Consider the following 24,908-nt stretch of genomic DNA (forward strand, 5'->3'; position numbering starts at 1 on the left):
ACTATTTTCACTGATTAACTCCCTACTATAGTTTGTGACACATTGCTTAAGATAGCCACAGGAGCACCAATAAACATACCAGTCTGTACAACACTGGTAAACATTTACTAACACAAGTTCACCATGTGGACCCTGATGCAAGAATGCCATATTTTTTTTATGTATTTTAATGTATTTGTTAATGCATATCACAAGACAGGCATAAAAACATCAATACATTTGCCTCAGATGGGTGAATAAACATTTCTTCTTTTTTTGGAAATATTAATTAGCTCTCTTACCAAAAAGAAAATAAAGCTTTGCCTCTGGTGCCACTAGTCGGAAGCTACAGATACTATAAGTCCTATAATATAGGTTAGACTTTTTGCAAAGGTCTTGAGATATAATTTAGGATTGTAGCCAAGCCAGTACCCCATCTGCAGCAGCTGTTTCGGGGTGACTGCCCTTTATCAGTGCAGAGCAGAGAGAACTAGCTTAGCTGGTTTAGAGGCTGTTACCACTGGACTGGTGATCTTTTTAAATTTTTTTAAATTTTTACAATATCAGAAAGGACAACTGATTATGTTTAGATTTATCATGAGAAATGGTTCCCAAAAGCATGCCAGTGTGATATGCGTACAAAAGTTAATTAATAATGAATATGATAATCAATATAAATGAGAAAAGATGAAATATAGAAAACAGTACATATAGTCAAATATCAAAGTAATGAATAAAACTGTCTGGGAGACAATTCAATTGCTGTAAGCTCCATGCCCGTAAAATAGTAAAATTATTCACAAGGTTGGATCAAGCATCATCATAGAAGATACAGCAGAGAAGTAGTTAGATGCATACATATGACGTATCTACTGTATCCACTATATAACTACTGTTGTATCATTTGTATCAATTGCTTGCTGCTATTTATTTTTATTTTTATTATATTATTACCTTGTTTGCATAATTTGATAATGGAGATCGCATCACCCATATATACTGTCATAGACTTGAGTTCATTCAATGCTGATAACAGTATATAATATATGATATGTGTGGGGATTCGCTCTGGTAGTTAGGATAAGAGGACGCAGTACAGAGGCAAAATACAGGTTCGTAATTCCAACTTCAGTGTTTATTCACACATGATGCCAAAAACAAAACGTCACTTTTGCAGTGTTGGTGTTACTTCACACCCAATGGCAAGTTAATATAACAAAAAGTCACCTTGGTGGCACTTCTGCCTCAGAAAGTCAAAATACAGGCTTTAGGCGGCCTGATGCCCTGACACACGGGTCTCAGCTCTCCAGCCCAGCATAGGCCTCAGATCCCAGCACACAGACATGGCTTCTGAGCCCAGCTGCCTATTTAAGGACAGCCAGGTACTGCCAAAACCAGGAGCGGCACTTAAAATCCGGTCCTGTATTTGACCTCACCTGGCTGTAAATCAGCCCAGCAGCACATGCTGGGAGAAAAATACCTTTTTTCCCAGACCAAACCTCTCACTATATCACATATGATATTTACATAATCTAGTGATATTTCTTTGTCAACACTTTTGTCTAGAAATGCTACCTTAGTTTTTATGACACTACTTCAGCTGAGTTCACACTTCAGTTATTTGATCAGTTATTTCCATCAGTGACTGTGAGCCAAAACCAGCAGTGAAGCCTACTCAGGGATAAGGTATAAGGGAATGATCTGCACCTGTTCTGTGTTTTTGACCTGCACCTGGTTTGGTTCACAATAACTAATGGAAATCACTAACTAAATAACTGAAGTGTGAACTTGGCCTTACTGGAGTGAGATTATGCGCTTTTGTGACTTTAAAAAAAGTTAGAAATCTAGCATACACCTAATCGTCCTAGCTAACCATGCCCACTTTGCTACCATTTTTAAAAGTAGCAGGATCAGCATAAAAAGCTATGATTGATCAAAAAACGAAATTTGCTGAAAACGGGACTTCATACAATCTCCCCTTTGTGCCTATGCACTTGTTAGAAGTTAAGTGTTTGGAAGGTTAAACTAAAGATGAATCTCTAAAGTTATAGCATATATAAATCTCGTAGGTTGACAGTCAGATCCTATTACGAGGATATGTAAGTTTTTATACCTTCCATTCATTTTATAGGAAAGTGAAAGAAACATATACTATTAGGATCAGCTCGATTGTGAGACTGATGGGGTCTTAGTTGCAGGATCATTACTGTTTTGACTATCCTGATATCTATGATTAGTAGGTCAAAAAGATTTTGGGCAAACCCATGCAACAAAAAATGGCCTGCAGCCAAGTAATCCTATACAGTAAAGTCTACCAGCTGTAAAATTATATAAATATCTACTGTATATCATTAGTGCCAACACACATATTCAGGATTCCTCCTTCAGTAAAAGACACCTATTTATAAATCAAGAAACCCATATAGGAAACTCCTTTCCTTACATTACTCTCCCTGAGTCTATAGTATGTGTACAGATTACGTCACCAGAGACCACCCATGTTAGAGCTGACTGATGATGGCTTACCTCTTGAGTGATGTATTGTATTGTATTAATGGCACTGAAAACAGGGTCTTTGGAAGTGTTCTTAGCATTAGAGGCCATGTCACAGCCCAATATGCTTTTCACTACTTGTTGTTCTACCAGATTTCAGTACAATGCTAAACTAAACAAGCAGCAAGCATGGTCTTGCAGGTTTAGAGGATGTCTTAGGGTAGTTGACAGGTATACAACTCAAGATTAATGAGATACTCCACCAAGATGTGATAGTTAATAGGTTGCTGAATGGTCTTCAGTGTTCACTGACTCACTACTCCTGGTCTTTAAAATGCAAGAGGAGTCAAAAATCAGGAACATGACCCTTATCAGTATAAAATATTGAGAACATTTTACCTTTTTTTCCAATATCATGGAATTAGTGTTGGTTCCTGAATTTTATTTCCATTGTATATTTCTTTTTAACCGCATGCAGTTGTCAGCGGTTTCCTTTTGTTGTCAGTCACAAGTGAGGGCTCTGTGTATGTTGCCTCACGTGTGGTTGCCGCTGGCAACATGATGTGGTTGGCAGTGTAGCAGCCGGAGCTGGTGCTAGGCTGCTCGCTGTCATAGCATGCGGTTGCCTCTGGCAACGTGTGGTTGAATGTGTTCACTGTCTATGTTTGGTGTGCACGGTATTTAGTTGTGTGTGCATTTCCCTTCAAGTGACACTTTCCTCCACTTGTGGTTGCCCGTGGCAACGTGTGGTATTGTGCATGTGGTGGCAGTGTCTCGGCCTTCTGGCTGATCCTCAGGACATGGTTGCCACGCATGCCGTTGCCGGTGGTAACAGGTGGAGTGTGTGTTTGTTTGTACTTTTCCCCTTTAAGTAGCTTCCATCCCTTGCCTGGTATTGGAAGGGTTAATTCCCTTCCTTGTGTGTGAACACTGGGTGTGTCTGTGTGTGGGTGTGGCTACTTGGGGCTATTTAGCTCCTGCTGGATGCCAGTAGCTGAGGGGTACTCCAGCCTTGTAGTTAGCTGGAGGCATCCTCCTGGTCTCTAATACCATCTGCCAGTGAGGGCCACCCTTGTGGTCATAAGTTTATGTTACATGATGTTATTTTATGTTTATGTGGTGTTTGTTATTATTGCACCTATGGATCTGGGTTCCTGTGTGTTTATATGTGTGTGCTGTGTCCTTTTATGTTGGGTGTGGACATCAGCAGTTGAGCACGGGATCCAGTCAGTGTGTCTGTGGCAGGTAGGGGTGGAAGTCTTTCACTCTCCTGCCATATCCATAGGCTGTTGATGTTTCCCTTCCTTGCAGCTTGGCCAGTGAGACTCCTGTTCGTCCATGTCCTAGAGGAACAGGTCGTCTTACCCTGCTCCTAAGTCAAGGGATTTCCTTAGGGCTAATAGGGACCCTAGGTTCCGAAGTATGAGCCCTCCTACCTTCTGGGTTGGCTCATACGGATAGGAGTCAGGGTCAGCATTAGGGACGCGATAGGAGGTGACCTGCTCCCTGATCCTGTGGTCCTGGCCTAGCAGCAACCATCCATCCGCTTACATCGCACGGCTGAGAGTTTCCCCCACTCTTAGTTGTGACATTAGCATTGTAAATGGCATTATGCATGTTATTAAAATATTCACCAGTATTTTATTAGTATATAAGCTATAGAAATATACAATTAGTAGACTTCCCTTAATAAGATTTCACGAAAACAATTGCATACAGTTTCTAATGTATAGCCCTTTCACTGCCGTTTGGACATTTTGCACCTCTGGTAGCCAGGGAGATTTTCATGGTTTTGACATATACAACAAGCCTAAATTACAAAATAAAAATCTTACTAAGATCATTATACCCATATCATTTAGACACCTGGCACATTGTCACAATTTTAGTCAGCACTTTATACATGCAGACACCTTTATGCAATTTGGCGCCAAAATGAAATTTTTCCTAAAAGTTGTATAAAAGCTGATATTAGGGGGTAAATGTGTAGCATAGCCCCAATAATTAAAACAAATTTTACGTGCACATATCTTCATAAAATCACTAGAACTCGAAAGACCAAAAATCAAGTTTAAAGCTGAAAAAATTGAAAAAGTAATCACCTATGAAATACAGGGGCTACACTCCTTCAAATATAAGAGCACCCCAAAACCTATATTTCCTGAAAGCAGACAAGCTGATGATTGTTTTGATGGACTGTTGACAACCATGTCCACCTTCATGTAACTTTGTCAAAAACAGGATTTTTTTTTTTTTTTTTGCCTACATCGAAGCAGAAGTTTACACACAAAACAATGTAAAAGTAATATATAATAAAAGCTAATATATACCACAAGTATATACATCAACACAAGGTTTAGCTCTTGAAACAGAGGTCATGCAACATTTGGCTGCCATCCAGAAATGTGTTAAAATGTATCTATACACAGCAAGCAGCTGCCTTGTTACCAAAATGTACATGTGCTGAAAGAACACATCATAATGTATATAAAAATATAACTTAATAATTCATACACACAGCCACCTTTAGGCAACTTTGTAGCAAGCAGTGATTATTAAAAAAAACAAGATAATCAGTCTAATATGGACAGCCCATATACTGGGCAGCACCATAATACCCCATCATTCTTCCAAAACAAAACACCAGCCATTGAGTGGTCCACTTATGTCACACTATTGAAAACCTCCTCAGTTATACAGAAAAAGATTTGGATCACCCATCCACATGCCATGCATTGATCTATTGCTTCCCAGCATAATTCATTAACATCGCAACTGAGGCACTTAGTATATGTTTTCATCATAATGCATAGGACCACTCACCACATCAAGGTGTCTTCTATTAAGTGGGTCTCTAATTCAGCACAGCGCCAAATGCAACACAGCAAACGCAGGCAGTGAGACCCAATAGCCTAACAACACCCCTGCTGTCAGGTTATGCCCCAATGGCACTGAGTCCCATCAGCCCACAGGCACAGCATCACAGCAGCAACAGCCAACATGTAGCACCGCATAATGGGAACAGATCTCAAAAGTTCACCTCGCCATGTGATCTCAGAATACAAACTGAGGCAGAGTAGCAGTTTATTAACCGTAGGCAGTGTCCTGCTAATTAAGAACACCTGGGTCGAATGGGAGAAGTGTTGGTACCATGAGAAAAACTAAAAAATCCATATTAAAAAATCAATTTTCAGCTTCTATTGGCAGATTCTTGGAAAGCTGGTAGGCATCCATTAAGGTTGCCAGTCCTGGAATCCAGAATTTCGAAATTGGCTAGTTAGGCAATGATACTTTGGTATCTGGACTGTCACTGACGTGAAACATCATTATACTACTATATAAAAAGGTTGTGAGAAAAACTGTTGGAGAATTCACATGGGAATTACAATTTTCTTTTTTTTCACAATGGTTGGCAGAAGCTTATTGCTTCACCTTGGAACACCAGGTTCACAATGACACTTCACTACTAATTATATGTATGCCTAATTATGGCTGTGCAGCTTTAGCTGGGTGGCCAGCAGTGAAATAATCTTCTTAAACTTCACTTTAGCTTGATGGGGGTAAGAAATGAGCTTGAAATACTAATGAGTGTGCGTCCAAGTGTAATGGATTAATTGGAGTGATGGGAACGTAATTCCTTTTCAAAATCATTACTTTGATATGTGACATTTCTGCTCTTTGTAAAGCAATAGCAACAATGGTGAATTATAGACTAGGAATTGTCGGTATATATAGTAAATTCACTGGTGGTATATGTTACAGCTATAGCCAGCGATACAGGCCTACTTTTTAATCTTGAACGAAATCAATACTTTTCTATTCTAAGTTTATAGCTATAGTTTAGTTTTACTTTTCTTTTCATATTAAACAATACATCACTGGACATGAGTGAGCAGAGTTTTGTTTTTAATTTTGAAATTTAAAAAGGGTTTGTTTCTTTGGATAGTTCATTTTTGTTAGAAGGGTTTCCTGGAAAAAAAAAGCTGCTGGAGACCTAATAGTCTGTAATGAATTATGGAGTACTGAGTCCAGAATAATGTGAGAATCAGGTACTCATGTTCCCCGTGGGAGTTCCAGAAGATAGGTCATCAGTAAAAACTAAAAACCTCTCGGAAAACCCTTTTAATTTGTTGTATATTAAACTAAAAGTTAACAACAAAGCTTGAAATTTTGCATTTTTGACCCAAGTAATATACAATGCTGACATTTAGAAATCAAGAAAAAACTGGTGTATAGGAGTTTTTGTTGACATCATTAAAGTTCAGCTTCAAAACTTCACACTAATCAAATTTTTGGGTAAATTTTATTAGTTTTGTCAGTTTTGACCTTTTTGTACAACTGGTTAAATGGCCATATACTGCTTTCTGCCTTAGGCCCTATTCATACTTCTGTTTGTTCTTTTCTATAAGAATATATTGTAGCGTAAGGTGAATGTTTACATAATTTTTTTTGGGCAAAACTAGGACTGGATCCAAAAAGTCTGATCTTTATGCTTTTACCCTGCTTTAGATCCATTTCTGGGCTTAACTGAAATAAAATGAACGGAAAAATATTCTATGAGATCAAACTGCATAGTTAACATTTTTTGCATACTTGAATATTCTTCGCAATGGTCATGATTGTTGAATCCCTTAGAATTTGCAAATTAAAAAACAAAACAAAAAATGAACATTGAAATTTTTCCTAAAAGTTGTATAAAAGCTGATATTAAGGGGTAAATGTGTAGCATAGCCCCAATAATTAAAACTAATTTTACGTGCACATATCTTCATAAAATCACTAGAACTCGAAAGACCAAAAATCAAGTTTAAAGCTGAAAAAATTGAAAAAGTAATCACCTATGAAATACAGGGGCTACACTCCTTCAAATATAAGAGCACCCCAAAACCTATATTTCCTGAAAGCAGACAAGCTGATGATTGTTTTGATGGACTGTTGACAACCATGTCCACCTTCATGTAACTTTGTCAAAAACAGGATTTTTTTTTTAAATGCCTACATCGAAGCAGAAGTTTACACACAAAACAATGTAAAAGTAATATATAATAAAAGCTAATATATACCACAAGTATATACATCAACACAAGGTTTAGCTCTTGAAACAGAGGTCATGCAACATTTGGCTGCCATCCAGAAATGTGTTAAAATGTATCTATACACAGCAAGCAGCTGCCTTGTTACCAAAATGTACATGTGCTGAAAGAACACATCATAATGTATATAAAAATATAACTTAATAATTCATACACACAGCCACCTTTAGGCAACTTTGTAGCAAGCAGTGATTATTAAAAAAAACAAGATAATCAGTCTAATATGGACAGCCCATATACTGGGCAGCACCATAATACCCCATCATTCTTCCAAAACAAAACACCAGCCATTGAGTGGTCCACTTATGTCACACTATTGAAAACCTCCTCAGTTATACAGAAAAAGATTTGGATCACCCATCCACATGCCATGCATTGATCTATTGCTTCCCAGCATAATTCATTAACATCGCAACTGAGGCACTTAGTATATGTTTTCATCATAATGCATAGGACCACTCACCACATCAAGGTGTCTTCTATTAAGCTTGAAATTTTGCATTTTTGACCCAAGTAATATACAATGCTGACATTTAGAAATCAAGAAAAAACTGGTGTATAGGAGTTTTTGTTGACATCATTAAAGTTCAGCTTCAAAACTTCACACTAATCAAATTTTTGGGTAAATTTTATTAGTTTTGTCAGTTTTGACCTTTTTGTACAACTGGTTAAATGGCCATATACTGCTTTCTGCCTTAGGCCCTATTCATACTTCTGTTTGTTCTTTTCTATAAGAATATATTGTAGCGTAAGGTGAATGTTTACATAATTTTTTTTTGGCAAAACTAGGACTGGATCCAAAAAGTCTGATCTTTATGCTTTTACCCTGCTTTAGATCCATTTCTGGGCTTAACTGAAATAAAATGAACGGAAAAATATTCTATGAGATCAAACTGCATAGTTAACATTTTTTGCATACTTGAATATTCTTCTCAATGGTCATGATTGTTGAATCCCTTAGAATTTGCAAATTAAAAAACAAAACAAAAAATGAACATTTCAAGTGTAACGCGTCATTAAAATGTCATCCCTTAATGAAAAATGTCAACCATTGCTACTAGTATGTTTTTGATATCTGATATATTCATTGACTGATTTATTCTGGGTGTTACATTGAAGAGATTTAAACATTTTCACAGAGGATTTCTTTTCAAAAGAAAAGTGGTGATCGCAATAATTTAAAACCAAGAAATATTAACCTCCAGACAGCCAGTCTGCCTGCTGACACGAAGCCGTGATCTCTATATCTCACATACAGGAATGTCATCATCAAACCCACAGAAAACAAGTCTTAAGTTCTCCAATCTCCACAGTGTCAGGTTGGTTTAAAAGAGTGTAGAAAAACATGCTGGCTGTTTTCATGTCACCACTATTTGTGATTCTAGTTGAACATTGCCGGTATATACAAGTATCAAGTATGTGCAAGCTCTGGAAATAAAAGGATAGTCAAGCCCCCATGAAATGTTATTTTTTTTATTTTTATAAAAAATGTAATACCCAAATCCTAGGCCACTCCTGTCCCAGGTTCCCTGCTGTCTCTGTCAACCCAACTTCAGCCATGAAATGTCAACATGACAAGTGACCGCTGGTGCCAATCGCTGCCAGCAGTGGTGACCTCAATGACGTTGAGACATCACCAATATTGCAAGTGATTGGCTGCAGCGATGTAAGGGGAACAATGAAGTGTTGGCATGGGAATGGCAGGAGATTGGTGAGTTGTGTATTATTCTACAGGATTGTAAGCAGTTTAATTGTTCAATAGTCCAGGATATGTGATAATGTGACACACATCAGGTCATGTTGGTGCAGAATAAGGGCGGGTTCACATCACCGCTATGGATAGCGTTTTCGTTTTCGGTCATAAAATGGTTAAAACGGAAAATAACGGAATCCATAAGACGGAAGTCTTAGTTTTTGATCCTTCATAATACCAGTCTATGGGCAGCATAACGGATTCGTCCTGGTTTCCATTATGGAGTCCAGTCCTGTTTAACGGATCCCTTATACTGCCCATAGACTTGTATTATGACAGAATTCCAAACAGAAGCCTTTAAAAGGCATTCCGTTTTGCTTTCCGTCATAATAGAGGTCTATGGAAATCATAACGGATCCGTCTGGTTGACATTATGCAGAACGGAAAAAAAGTCCTGTCGACAGGACTTTGTTTTCCGTCTTGCATAACGGGAACCAGACGGATGCGTTATAATTCTCATAGACTTCTATTATGACGGATCAAAACGGAATGCCTCTTAAAGGCTTCCGTTTTGACTTCCGACTTATGGATTCCGTTATTTTTCGTTATAACCATGTTATATCAGAAAACAAAAACAGAATCCATAACAGTGATGTGAACCCGCCCTAAAATAGCTATGTGCATAGTATGAAGTTTACTTATAAAATCAACTGCATAGATAAATTATCTGCATCATTATATTTCTGAGCATACTGTCTTAACTAAAAATAAATTCGCATATGCTTACAAACACAATATATTTTCCTGCTAACATAATAATGCTATAACATATCCAGTGACTCGCCCCTCTACAATTTACCTGTCATTATGTCCTAGCAGATTATCGGTACAGATAGGTCTAAAATCCCATTTTTTTGTTGTTCTTGACAGGATAACAAATCCTGATTGACACTGAGATTACAGATGTGAGACAGGGGAGTACACACAGAACCGATTAGCCCTTCCTTTACTCCACATGCTAAGCCTTGCTGATACAAAAACAAAAAGTGAGCTCGAAAATTTAACTCTTCTGAGTTGTGAATGAATGAAGAGGATTGTGGCATAAAATACAGTTTGACACATACACACACACACGTCTAATCATCTCACACTTGGGCTCAGTGGTTCTGTAAAACCTCCAGATCATAATGCAGTGCCCATACAAGTGTACAGACCCATACTATACCTCAGTATACCCCTAGTTGACGCCATACAGCCTTCTGCACACAACTCTGCCCATGAAGCCTAATTCCCAATATATACCACCCCCTACGTTTGTGAATATACATTTTAAAAGGTTTCCTGGGGCTATAATATTGAGGGTCTGTCGTTAATACTGGCCTTTGACATGAGATCATTAGATGTCCAAAGCCCACCACCATGCAGATTAGGCAATTGAAGGGGGCTGCAGCGATCCAGTAAGTGCCATTTTTAATTCAATGTAAACAGGCATATCACTATACATTCATTTATTATGATTTCCTATGGTAGTTTTTGGCATGAAAAAGTTGCACAGACCCATTTTGCAACTTTTTAAACATCCATGCGCCTACATTTAGGCACATGCAGAATTTTTATACCGCTCTCAACACTGGGGAGTGGCAGGGGCGGTGTGGGGACATGGCGGAGGCTAACATTTACACCAGTTTTCTGGTCTAAATGGCTATTGAAATCTACTCCAGTCGGGGTCTGGAGTAGATTTCAATCTAGGCGCACTAGGATGTGTCTAATGTATTACGAGACCTGCGCCTCATCATAAATTAAGTGCATCCTCCTGCAGTGCAGTAGATATCAATGACCGGTATTAAACGCTGGTCTTTGTTAAATGACCCCTTTAGTATTTACAACAGGACTGAGATGCAGTGAGCTGCAGTACCAGACCCAGACATTGCAAAATGTACAATACTGTGTATGTTAAATGATGAAGGGAATGTGGCGCTTACTGAAGCCTCACAGTCCCTTCAGTCAGTTGATTGACAGGGGGAGCAGGAGTAGGACCCCCACCAATTTCATATCACTTTAAGGACAGAAACAGACCCAGCTGGGAACAAGCATTAACTGAACTAGAGGTCCAAATTATAACCCCAAATGGAGCAATCATTCAATCATGCCAATATCTACAGTATGTCTTTGGCCACTTTTAGTCCAAGCTAAAAACTCAAAACATTTCAAGTCTTTCACTGATAAAAGGTTCTGCGAAGTTGCGTACATAGAGAAGTAAGGGCCCTAATAGCAAGAATCAAACCAGGCCCCCACACAGGACAGAAGGGTTTCTTCTTGGGCCATATTTCCACTGCTTCATTTGCTAAAAGTTGTTCCTTTAGGCCTCTTTCACATGGGCGTCCCGAATTTGCTCCAGATGCGTCGCGTGTGCATTGCAAGAAAACCGCACAAGTAGGCACGCAATTGCAGTCAGTTTTGAACGCATGTGATAAAAAACTGAATGTGGTACCCAGACCCGAACCCGGACTTCTTCACTGAAGTTCGGGTTTGGGTTAGGTGTTCTATATATTTTATTATTTTTCCTTATAACATGGTTATAAGGGAAAATAATAGCATTCTTAATACAGAATGCTTACTAAAATGTGGCTTGAGGGGTTAAATAAATAAAAATTAACTCACCTCATCCTGTTGTTCGAGCAGCCGGCATCGTCTTCTTTCTTCTTCTTTCTTCTTCTTTCAGGACCTGCAAAAGGACCTTTTATAACGTAATCGCGCTCACCACGTGGTGAGCGTGGTGACGTCAGTGCAGGTCCTGCTGAATGAAGATAGAAGATTCTTCTATCTTCATTCAGCAGGACCTGCGCTGACGTCACCATGTAGTGACAACGATTACATCATCAAAGGTCCTTTTGCAGGTCCTGAAAGAAGAAGAAAGAAGACGATGCCGGCTGCGCGAACAAGAGGATGAGGTGAGTTAATTTTTTATTTTTTTTTAACCCCTCAATACACATTTTAGTAAGCATTCTGTATTAAGAATGCTATTATTTTCCCTTATAGGCTTTAATGGGGTTGCTCATCCCTATCATCTCCGAGCAACCATGCGTAAAAATCGCACCACATCCGCACTTGCTTGCGGATGCTTGGGATTTTCATGCAGACCCATTCATTTCTATGGGGCCTGCGTTGCTTGAAAAACGCAGAATATAGAAAATGCTGTGATTTTCACGCAACGTACAAGTGATGCGTGAAAATCACTGCTCGTCTGAACAGCCCCATTGAAGTGAATGGGTCCGGATTCAGTGCGGGTGCAATGCGTTCACCTCACGCATTGCACCCGCGTGGAATTCTCGCCCGTGTGAAAGGGGCCTTAGAGGGTAGAGTCCTGACCAAGTTTTCAACTCCAGTAGAAAAGGAGATGATTCAAATTAAGACTAGGCCCCTTTTTGCCCTGGGCCCCATAGCAGTCGCATGGTCTGCCACTATGGTAGTTACACCCCTGGCTCTGCCTCAACTCCACATCTTTGGAAAGCTATTAGACTAACAATGAGTGTCTCCACACTGGTCTAATCTTGACCATACACAGAAATTTGGCAATGATCAAGAGATGACTTCAATGGCATTGCCTAGTAAATCACACATATGCAAAGATGTTTTGCTATAACCTGAAAAATGTTCCCTTAAAATCCTTATTTAGTTCATAATTATGACCACCACAACATTTTTTCATGTGCATTGATTCAAATGGGAGATTCTTAACTAGATGTTGAGTGAGAATGTTTTAATCAGTTAATAGATTACATAAAAATAATATTTGTCAAGTTTATTGCCGCCATAGAAGTACTATGCACTGTTAAACAGTTCATTAAACAGTTCAGCTGAGATACAGATATACTGTAGAACCAACCCATTATACCAGTACAGGGTGAGTACACCGGAGGCACATCCTACTATGGGTCCAGGCTCTGACATTTTAATGAGGCTAAGTAGGTCCAAAAATGTTCTACTATATCTGAAGCAAACCACTCCTGAGGATTACCTCATTTTGTCATTAATTCATAAAGTACTTGCTTGTGATTATGCTTGTATTTACAACGATAATAATTCAAGTAAGAGTTTAAATGAACAATCTCTGTAAAAGTAGATGGACCTTTGACCTCATTTCTTCTAGGTGGCTCTAGGTATCTCAGTACCAGTGTGAGATGCACTGATTTTATAGCGCAGATTAGTATCAATGATGTCAGGACTTTGTTACCTATAGCACTTCCTAAAGGGTCAAATAGATCATGTGTATAAGCATTTAAATGAAGAGAGAACGTCTCTCCAGGGCATGGCTTCTGTAAATGTCAAGGGGCAAAAGTTCTCAAAACTCCACATAATAGGTGAGGCCTCCAGGTGTTTTCAGGTTGTGTACTGATTCCATATCCCAGAGAAAAGGAAAGTACTTGGAATGCTGTGTTATCTGACTAAGGGCTCAAAAGGAAGCCCTAAAAACACAATTTAAGTTCAATTTCCACGTTTTACATTTTGGAGATAATTTTCACCACTAGTAAAGTTTTTTTCGAGAATTACCGGTACTTATGGTAACCTTCCAGATCAAGTCACAATCCTCACTTTTATTTAAGTGCATTTTTGTATAATCATTCAAATTTCAAAAGTTATTGTCACATGTAATAGGGTGCAGTGATCGAACAATGAGCAATAAATTATTTGTTTTCTGTGACAGATCTGCCTGACTGAAAGATTATTGTTAATTGCCACCACATGCCCTGGTCTGACCAGAAATCTGCCGGTGTTAGTCTTGTAAAAGGAGCAATGATCTCAATAATAGGAAAACAGCATAAATATTTAGCGATAATTGAATTGTGTAACTGAATGTCTTGTCAATGCAAAACGACTTGCTACAAACACAGGTGACATCTGTGTTGTGTCCGTGCTTTTCATGGATAGATAGATTATCACCTGCATGAGGGATCTGTAATCATGGACAAAATAAGGCACAGATACCACATTGCCATTATTTACTGACGTATGAAAGAGGTGTTATTCTCCAAATTCTTGATTGGCTAGCAGTTATTCCTCCGAACCACCCATACAGATATCAACTCATCTCAGCAGAGAGAGTATGTATTCTCAATAGGGAAAAGGGAACAAGCCACAGTGAGACACCTGGGCATGTTAAATGGGTGATTGTCAGGACATCTCCATGTACATTCGATGGTCAAGTCCTGCTGAAATCGTTAGGTTCAGCTTACATTCCGGTGGTGGTGGGAGGTGATGTCCTGAACATGTAATGCGCAACACAAACAATAAAGACGAACCAATTAAAACGTGATCCTGTGCTGGAATTTTTCTTTATACTCAGCTTGCATTCATCTACATTCATCAGCCCCTTTATCTACAGCAGGGGCGTTGCTAGGTTAAAACATTCGGGGATTGGGCCCCAGATGTTCTTTCCCAGGCCCTGAATGTACTGCCTGCCAGATAGATAAAACTGTATTGCCATCCTCAGGACAGCAATACAATTGAATCTAATGCCCTGCAAGAGCTGAAGGACCTGTGGTGACATCACAGGTCATGTGATCAGTTCTAAATGCAGTACCTGAAAAGGACCTGCGATGATCATGTGACCAGTGCAGGAGAGGACGGCAGTGAAGAGGAGAAGTCCTGGGAAAAAGCTGTGGTGAGGTCTGTACATGAGGAGAGGTAAGTGAAGGGAGAGGCAGAGCAATGCTGGGAGTTGTAGTTATTTAACTGGGACTGTATGTTAGGGCTGAAGGGAGAGAAGTTATTTACATGAGACTAAATGTTGAGGGGGAGATGTTATTTGCATGGGACTATATGTTGAGGAGTAATGTTATTTACATAGGACTGCATGTTGGAGGTGGCTGGGGAGGTGGTGATGTTATTTACATGTGACTGTATATTGAGGTGTTGATGTTATTTATATGGGACTGGGGTGATGTTATTTACGTGGGACTGTATATTGGAGGGGGCAGGAGAGATGGTATGATGGTATTTAAATGGGACTTTATGGCGATGGGAGAGAAATAATGTTATTTACATGGCACTGTATGGTGGAGGGGCTGAGGAATTATAATTTCTGAGGACACTAATGGGAGGAATATAACTACCGGGGGCATTATAAATACTGGGGCACTTCAGGGTGAGCATTATAACAGTAGGGGCAGTATAAATACTGGGTGCACTGTAGGGGTATTATAAATCCAGGGGACATTAGGCATCGTATTACTACTGGGGGCTCTATAGGAGGGACTTATAGAGCACTATGAGGACCTTATTACTACTGAGGGGTCTGTAGAGAGCTTACCACTGGGGGAACAATAGGGGGCCCTATTACTACCTAGGGGTCTGTGAGGGTATTATTAATACTGAAGGGCTCTTCTACTAATGGGGGCACTCTTGGGGAGCATTATGACTGTTGGGGGCACTGTAGGGGGCAGTATAACTAATGAGGGCATTCTAGAAGGGAATTACTATTGGTGGTACTTGGAGGAGCACTATTACTATGGGGGGATATCTGTAAGGCACTCATTGTTCTTCGGGATAGTATTTGGGGGTATTGAGGGGCAGCAGGATAACACTGTGGGGACTCCAGGTTGGGGGATGATGATAGAAAAGTGAGGAAGCTAGGATGTCCATGTGTCACACTCTGTAGAGACGACGTGGCTGAAAGAATATGTCCGGACCAAATGGAGAAGATGATGACAGAGAAGATCTACATCAGAGGAGACATCACCTGAAGGCCCTGGATGTGAGAGGTAAGTACTGCTGTATAGCTGTATATCAAGTACAGTAAAATGTCTTTAGTGCTATTTTTCTTTTTTTTGGGGGGGGGGGGGGGTGCATCAGTCGACTTAGAGAATTGGGCCATATGCATTGGGGCTTGGGCCCCGGATCTTTTGAGACCCTAGTAACGCCCCTGATCCACAGGATTTCTGAGGGACTCGGAGGTCAGATCCCCGTCCACCCATCATTATTTTATGGCATATGCTAGCAATTTGCCACAAGAATATTTCATGGGAATATCCATTCAGTGACTGTGTAAATTAGACATCTGTCAAAGTTTCATATATAAATTTGATTTAGTTCCTCAAAATGTGTATACTTTCAGAGAACAGATAAATTCTTTGGTCCATAAAGACCAAATACTTCTTATGACTTAGGGTTTGCTACCATTGTATCCAGCTAAGACAGTCATCTGAGAACTAAGCCCAGCACACATCTCCCTCCTGTTCTAAGATCTCAATTCACAGAGAAGTGCCCACAATGGAAACAACTGGACAGGTTTTCAAGCTCTGGTTGTGAATAAATATACTCTCATTCACTGGGATGCTGGATACAACATCATGGGCAAATCTTAAGTTAAAGTAATTGTAATTAGTAAAGTGTAAAAGCCATATACAAGTCTTTACCAGCCCTACTGGCTCATGTCAGCTCTCTACTTGTCAACTCTCTGTATGTTCTAATTGCTGCCATAAAATCTGACCAAAGGCTGCTAACAGCATCCCGCCACAGTTGCAGATTGATGACTAGCTTCTACAGGGAATATCTTCCCAGCTATCCTGTAACCTGGGAAGCAGGTGCCCTCATACAGGTATGTGTAGTACATTCCTCAGCTCACATGTCAGGTCATGTCCCTCCCACTGCTCTCTGGTGAATGAAATTACTTGCTACAAAGTCTACAAGTTAGGAAACATAACTTCCTTTTGGACCAGACACCTTTTTTTTTTTTGCAAATTCTGACAACTACTGCCAAATTACATAATATAAAGCAAGTTTACAAAAAAGTTTTTGGGGGAAAATCCATTTATTTTTTATCCTTTGTTATATTATATATGAACATTTTTTTTTAGTAACAAAACTTTCATATGTAGGTAGGTATATAGATGTTGAACGAAAACCTATCTATATGCCATACTGTGCCAGGGGAAAAGTAGGTGAAATAATGCAGCTGAATGCCTTCTGTTTTAGGGTGTTTTAAAACCTGTCTAGACCAGCACGACTGTCGTTTTTAGTTACATACAATTATCTATCTTTTGGCAAAAGTTCCAATGTACAAAACCGTATGCAGAAACCCTAACTGCATCTTTTACACATGACGTAGCCTCCAAAGGAACCAGTCTGTTAAGCAATGATGCATAGATCTGAATTAAAGGATTTCAAATTCAAGAAAACCATTGCTGATGATAAAGTTAAAGATATGAAATCATTTCATTACATTTCCCTTATAATATAAGTAGCCATATGCTGCTTGTAGGTAAGAGATATGTTGCATAGGATGCAGCTTAGAACTATACCATCAACTATTCCTCTCACCTAGATGGGCAAAGCTGCTCAGGGATCATAGTTTTAATAGACATCATATTCATACAGATTCCCTTGAAATACTGCTACATCATGGCAGTATTTGACTAATATCTTTATAGTTAATTTCAGATTTGTATGGACTATATTTTCTTATTTTTAATATGTTTCATGTGTGCTAAAAGCAATATTGTACCCATATGTGCTAAAAGCAATATTGTACCTGCCATGAGGACCTAATAAGAAATTGCCCTAAATCACTTACTCAGTCAGGATAGGTTTTATATTAGAATAGGTACTTGATGACCTATGAAATCTGAACTGATAAGCACATTTACATCTTTTAAATGACCCTCTCAAGTACCAATCAATGGGCTCTTAGCCTTTTTTTTAGAGCTGACTGGGTTCACATCTCCATAAAGCTTTTAGTGTATTGTCAGCTAAACCTACCAAGAACACTGGGTTCAGCTAACAATCTAATGTGTGTTTGAGGTGCTCCTAACACTTCCCGAAGATATATCGCGGGACAGAAGGATTGGGTCAACTGAATTTTTCCACCCAATTTTTTTGTTCTCCCAGGAGAGAAGCTACCACCAGGGGCAGCTTTCTTCCCTCTCATTATGATAATACATAAATGCTCGGCTGAACCGTATGTGTATGAGGAAGTCAAGAGGGAGTACTGGGAGACAGCTGTTGACCAATCGATCATGTGTATGTATAGTTACCTTTAGTCCTCAGAGGCTAGCTGATGATGAAGTGTCTATGCTTTTTCTGGTTCTGATTGGCACATATTCTCGATTTATTTGTGCCCACAATTTCACTGAGCTAAAGCTAATAATTGTAGAAAAACTAACAGGATGATCTACTATTCAGCTACAACCACATGAAAATGCTTCCTAAACATTCAACTGTATCTGTCCTCAGGTAGCTTAACATCTCGACACAGAAATCAGATGAGAGTGCAGTGAATCTGTGACCTCACACTAGTACAAACCTGTCTATAGGACAGAGCACCCCAGGGCATGGTATAGGATCTCAGAAAATTCTTACTCCCATTAAGTCCTCTTGCACACGACCGTGTGTCCCCCTTGACCGTATTGCGGCCCGCTTACGGCGGGTCTGCAATACACGGGGCACCGACCATATGCATTCCGCGTCTGGAGATGTGGTTCGGAACGGAACGGAACCACAGAACGGATAGAAATTGTCCTATCTTTTTGCGGAACGGACGGATCGCGAACCCCATTCAAGTGAATGGGGTCGCGATCCGCATGCGGCTGGCCCATGGTTGGTGCCCATGCATTGCGCACCGCAGCACGGGCACAGGCAGCACACGTTTGTGTGCAAGAGGCCTAACTGTCAGATGCGAAGAACATTTAGCAGATCACAGGTATTGACTTGTAGATTGGAAATGTAGCATATACAGTATTTGTATTTGAAGGTGTCTTCTGAGAATTATATATTAATAGCCTATGGAGTCCAGCTCCTGGGATTAGCCATGGCACAACACTCCCCTCATTGTTTACACAGGTATAAACGGTTGTGACTGTGCAAAGTACTTCAGCTCAGCCCCAGACGTGAATGGGAAGTTCTTAAAGGGGTTGCCTCACCTCAATAACCAACCTTTAAAGGGGTTGTCTGGGTTCAGAGCTGAACCCGGACATATGCCTATTTTCACCCATGCAGCCCCCCCTGACTTGAGCATTGGAGCAGTTCATGCTCCAATGCTCTCCTTTGCCCTGCGCTAAATTGCGCAGGGCAAAGGCATTTTTTGGAGTTCCAGTGACGTACCGGGATCTCCATGGGGCTGTCAGGCGGAGGCTTCCACCCAGCAGTGAGCCCGGTAACATTAACGGCACTGATGGGCGGGCTTTAGTGCTGCCCTAGCCTGTAAAACGGCTAGGGCAGCGCTAAAGCCCGCCCATCAGAGCCGGTGACGTGACCGAACACACTGCTGGGCGGAAGCCTCCGCCCGGCAGTGTGTTATTGTAAATAAAAGAGCCCTTCCCCTGCGCGATCCAGCGCAGGGCAAGGGAGAACATCGGAGCATGACATGCTCCAATGCTAACATCAGGAGGGCTGCCTGGGTGAAATTATGGGTATGTCCAGGTTGGCATGTCTTCTTCAATCAAGATGGCCGTGACAGCCTCTCCGCGCTCAAATGGATGAGGAGAGTTTTTTTTATTATTAACCCCTGATTAACCCCCTGATAGGCTGAATGTGACTCTCCGATGCCACGCTCAGCATTGAATGCAGCATCTGAGGGGTTAAATGACGGGGGGGGGGGGGCAGTGCGAATGCCTTTCTTTGTCGATGCACCCACTCCATACAATGTAATGCGAATCAAAATTCTTGTTGAAGTTCGGCAAAGGAATCTATTTTTTAAAACTTCACTCATCTCTGAGGGAGACTGGAAATCCTGAGGTGAGACAACCCCTTTAAAGGGGTTGTCTTGTTTCCTATATTGATAACCTGTTCTCAAGATAGGTCATCAATATCAGATTGGTGGGGTCAGACTCCTGAGTTGTTTGAAGAGAAAGCAGCGCTCCTCCACTGTTTACCTGCTCGCCGTTGACATCGCAGCAGCGAGCAGAAGTAATTACAACCGTGAAGAGAAAGAATTTCTCGTAGGTCATCAATATCAGGTCAGCGGGGGTCTGACTCCCAGCCCCTCCACAGATCAGCTGTTTGAAGAGGTAGCGGTGCTCGTGCGAACACTGCTTCCTCTTCAAAATGACCTGTATGCTGTCTCCTTTGCAGTGGTGGCGCAAGCAGATGTGATTACGCTGCGCCGCCTCTAGAATGGAGACGATGCACAGGCAATTACAAAGAGGAAGCGGTGCTCGCCGCTGATTGGCAGGGGTGCTGGGAGTCAGGCCCCCCATTGATCTGATATTGATGACCTTTCTAACGATAGGTAATCAATATCTTAGCATTTCACAATTCTTTTATTATATTATTTAAAGTGCTACAATGTGGATTTACACGTTTCACTTGCAATAAGAATAAATGTTATTTTAATAACTAGATTTTTGTTTAAAGAAAGGCCACTCATCCAACCAAAGGTACATTAACAGGTGCTGTAGGTCATGGATATAGTATTGTATTGGATCAATTAAAATATTTATGTAGGAATATTCTAATGTCTAATATTTATTGTGACTGTACAGACGGTACTGGAAGTTAAAGTGAATCTGTCAGCAGTTTTGACCATGCTAAACTGATGACAGCACTAGGTAGGGGCTGAAGTGAGCAGCACAAAAATACATTTTGTGAAGTTTTTATTATCAGGAGAATATGAACTTTTATTCTTCCAGGTTATGTATGGGAGATGGATTTTTACATTGAGCATGTTTGCATTGAGCTGATTCACAGCCCCTCCACCGAGCGCTGAGTGACAGTTGTAGTGGTCTCCTGGTTAGATGCTACAACTGTCACTCAGTAGAGGAAGGGCTGTAAGGCTAGTTTCACATGAGGGAGTTCAATGCATTGAACTTGCAGCATGTCTAAGCGAGAACTCCGGTCCTGACCTACGTAGCTTTGATAGGATCGCATAGCATTATATTGATTTATGATGCTATGTAACTCTTAGGCCCCTTTTCACACGGGCGAGTATTCTGCGCGGATGCGATGCGTGAGGTGAACGCATTGCATCCGCACTGAATCCTGACCCATTCATTTCTATGGGGCTGTTCCCATGAGCAGTGATTTTCACGCATCACTTGTGTGTTGCGTGAAAATCGCAGCATGCTCCTCTTTGTGCGTTTTTCACGTAACGCAGGCCCCATAGAAATGAATGGGGCTGCGTGAAAATCGCAAGCATCCGCAAGCAAGTGCGGATGCGGCGCGATTTTCACGCACGGTTGCTAGGAGACGATCGGGATGGAGACCCGATCATTATTATTTTCCCTTATAACATGGTTATATGGGAAAATAATAGCATTCTGAATACAGAATGCATAGTACAATAGCGCTGGAGGGGTTAAAAGAAAGAATAATAATTAAACTCCCCTTAATCCACTTGCTCGCGCAGCCCGGCTTCTCTTCTGTCTTCTTTTTTGCTCTGTGCAGGAACAGGACCTGTGGTGACGTCACTCCGGTCATCACATGGTCCGTCACATGATCTTTTACCATGGTGATGGATCATGTGATGACCGGAGTGACGTCACCACAGGTCCTGTTCCTGCACAGAGCAAAATAGAAGACAGAAGAGAAGTCGGGCTGCGCGAGCAAGTGGATTAAGGTGAGTTTAATTTTTATTTTATTTTTTTAACCCCTCCAGCCCTATTGTACTATGCATTCTGTATTCAGAATGCTATTATTTTCCCTTATAACCATGTTATAAGGGAAAATAATACAATCTACAGAACACCGATCCCAAACCCAAACTTCTGTGAATGGGACTGAGCTGCAATACCAAACACAGCCACTATACAATGTATGGCGCTGGTGTGCTTGGTAAGGGCTCTTTCACACTTGCGTTGTCCGGATCCGGCGTGTACTCCATTTGCCGGAATTACACGCCGGATCCGGAAAAACGCAGGTGAACTGAAAGCATTTGAAGACCGATCCGTCTTCAAAATGCGCTCAGTGTTACTATGGCAGCCAGGACGCTATTAAAGTCCTGGTTGCCATAGTAGTAGTGGGGAGCGGGGGAGCAGTATACTTACAGTCCATGCGGCTCCCGGGGCGCTCCAGAATGACGTCAGAGCGCCCCATGCGCATGGATGACGTGATCCATGCGATTATGTCATCCATGCGTTTAGTTTAAGGCCGGATCCGGATTAATGCCTTTCAATGGGCATTAATTCCGGATCCGGCCTTGCGGCAAGTGTTCAGGATTTTTGGCCGGAGCAAAAAGCGCAGCATGCTGCGGTATTTTCTCCGGCCAAAAAACGTTCCTGTCCGGAACTGAAGACATCCTGATGCATCCTGAACGGATTTCTCTCCATTCAGAATGCATTAGGATAAAACTGATCAGGATTCTTCCGGCATAGAGCCCCGACGACGGAACTCTATGCCGGAAGAAAAGAACGCAAGTGTGAAAGAGCCCTAAGTTGTGCGGATGTCCTAGTGCAGGGATGGCCAACCTGTGGCCCTCCAGCTGTTTTAAAACTAGAATTCCCACCATGCCCTGCTGTAGGTTAGTAGCTGTAGGCAGTCTGGGCATGCTGGGAGTTGTAGTTTTGCAACAGCTGGGGAGCCGCAGCTTGGCCATCCCTGCCCTAGTGCTCCCTGGAGTGCAGTGACCTCTTGAAACAGCTGATCCCGGGTGTCGAACCCCCACTGATCAGATACTGATGACCTGTCCTGAGGATAAGTCATCAATATCAGAAACCAAACAACCCCTTTAACATTTTGTGTTACTATGCTTTTTTTTTTACCTTTTTTTAATAGACACAATGCCATTTTTTTTATAGTCCCTATCTTATAATCTAATCTCCTAGAAGGGGCAACTAAAAAAGGTAAACTGAAACCATAGTGCACCACTTAGCTGCCAGGTGAGAGAATGCTAACGCATGAATGCTCTAATGGTTTCTGATCCAGCTCCCAGCAGCAGACTATCTGAGCATACTGGGAGTAGCAATGTTGTTACAGCAGAGAGTCATAAATTGGATGGAGCCACTAGATCAGGATAAGGGCCCATTCACACGTCTGCAGTGTTTTGCGGATCCGCATAACACCGGGCCGGCACCCCAATAGAAATGCCTATTGTCCGCAGCTGTGGACAAGAATAGGACATGTTCTATTTTTTTGCGGAGCCGTGGAGCGGAAGTTCGGGGCCGGGGACCAGAAATGCGGATGCAGACAGCACACTGTGTGCTGTCAGCATCTTTTCCGTCCCCATTGAAAATGAATGGGTCCGCACCTGTTCCGCATAATTGTGAAACGGATACGGACCCAAAGTGCGGACGTCTGAATGGAGCCTGATTCTGATGAATTTCTAGGATCAGATGTAGTCATGACATGGCTCTATTCTCAAGTATAAAAGAAAAATCATATTTTAAGAGCTTACCATTATCTTCTATTGAGAAGCGAACAATGTCACTTGTAGAATTCTCACCATCCTTTAAGACATAGCAGACTTTTAAATCATCAATGTCGGCTATTGAAAATAGAAAGGGAGAAATAGATGAAATGCAAAGAAAACATGGCAATATTCAAATTATATTTCAGTGAATGGATACACTTTCTTCTTCTACCATGTGGACAACACATAAGGTGATATGTTTTTCTTGTATACCTTACTTAAAGGGAATGTGTTACCAAATTTCTTCTGCCAGTAAAAAATGGATAGCGACACATAACCTTTTTTTTTCTAATCTGTTTTTATTTTCTGATTGCAGATTTTTTTCTACTTCCTGAACATGATTATGGGGGCTGCCATCTTGTGGTTAACAGCATTTAGAGAATTGCTTTACAGCAGCTACCATGGGCCATAGACATAATGGTCAGGAGGGGACCTCATTGACTTCTATGGGAGTGGTCAGGAGGGAATAGATAAGTTGTAATATCACCTATTGTCAATGGTGTATCCTGTGTTATAGTTGATATTTGTCATTTTAGTCCTGCCTCTAATGATAAGCAGATAACTTCAGTAAAGTGATCTGTACAGACCAGGACATGAAGCCTATTATTAGACCTTATGGCCAGTGCGAAAACTACAAGATGTTAGGGGTTTTTTTGTGACAAAAAATTATTTAAAACTTTGTTTAGCATAAAAACATTTAAACAATAGATTTATCAAAACTGTTGTAAAGGAAAACTGACTAAGTTGCCCATAGCAACCAATCAGATTCTTCCTTTCATTTTTTGGCCCTCCTTTTGAAAATGTAAGGTGGAATCTGATTGGTTGCTATGTGCAACTTAGAAATTTTTCCTTTACATCAGTTTTGATAAATTCCCCCTTTTTCTGATGATACATTCCATTTACCTCAGAAAAAGGGCTCATGCACACGACCGTATGGCTTTTTCAGTGTTTTGAGGTCCGTTTTTTACTGTTTACTGATCCGTTGTTCCGTTTTTTGTTTCCGTTCCATTTTTCCGTATGCCATATACAGTATACAGTAATTACATAGAAAAAATTGGTCTGGGCATAACATTTTCAATAGATGGTTCCGCAAAAACGGAACGGAAACGGAAGACATACGGATGCATTTCCGTATGTGTTCTGTTTTTTTTGCGGACCCATTGACTTGAATGGAGCCAAGCACCGTGATTTGCGGACAAGAATAGGACATGTTCTATCTTTTCACGGTACGGAAATACTGAAACGGAATGCACACGGAGACACTTCAGTATTTTTTGCTGAACCATTGAAATGAATGGTTCAGTATATGTAC

The 24,908-nt window shown here is 40.8% G+C and overlaps 1 protein-coding gene across 2 annotated transcripts in view; it reads right to left on the reverse strand.

Moving 5' to 3' along the window:
• The window catches only part of FREM3 (FRAS1 related extracellular matrix 3), an 82,315-nt gene that overhangs the window by 52,311 nt on the left and 5,096 nt on the right, over positions 1–24,908 (reverse strand). For both annotated transcript variants that reach the window (XM_040418503.1, XM_040418504.1), the window contains exon 2: positions 23,582–23,671. In XM_040418503.1, the coding sequence (XP_040274437.1) occupies positions 23,582–23,671 (90 nt within the window). The remainder of the gene's footprint in view (positions 1–23,581; positions 23,672–24,908) is intronic.

This window comes from Bufo bufo, chromosome 2 (genome assembly GCF_905171765.1).
Source record: "Bufo bufo chromosome 2, aBufBuf1.1, whole genome shotgun sequence".
NCBI lineage: Eukaryota > Metazoa > Chordata > Amphibia > Anura > Bufonidae > Bufo > Bufo bufo.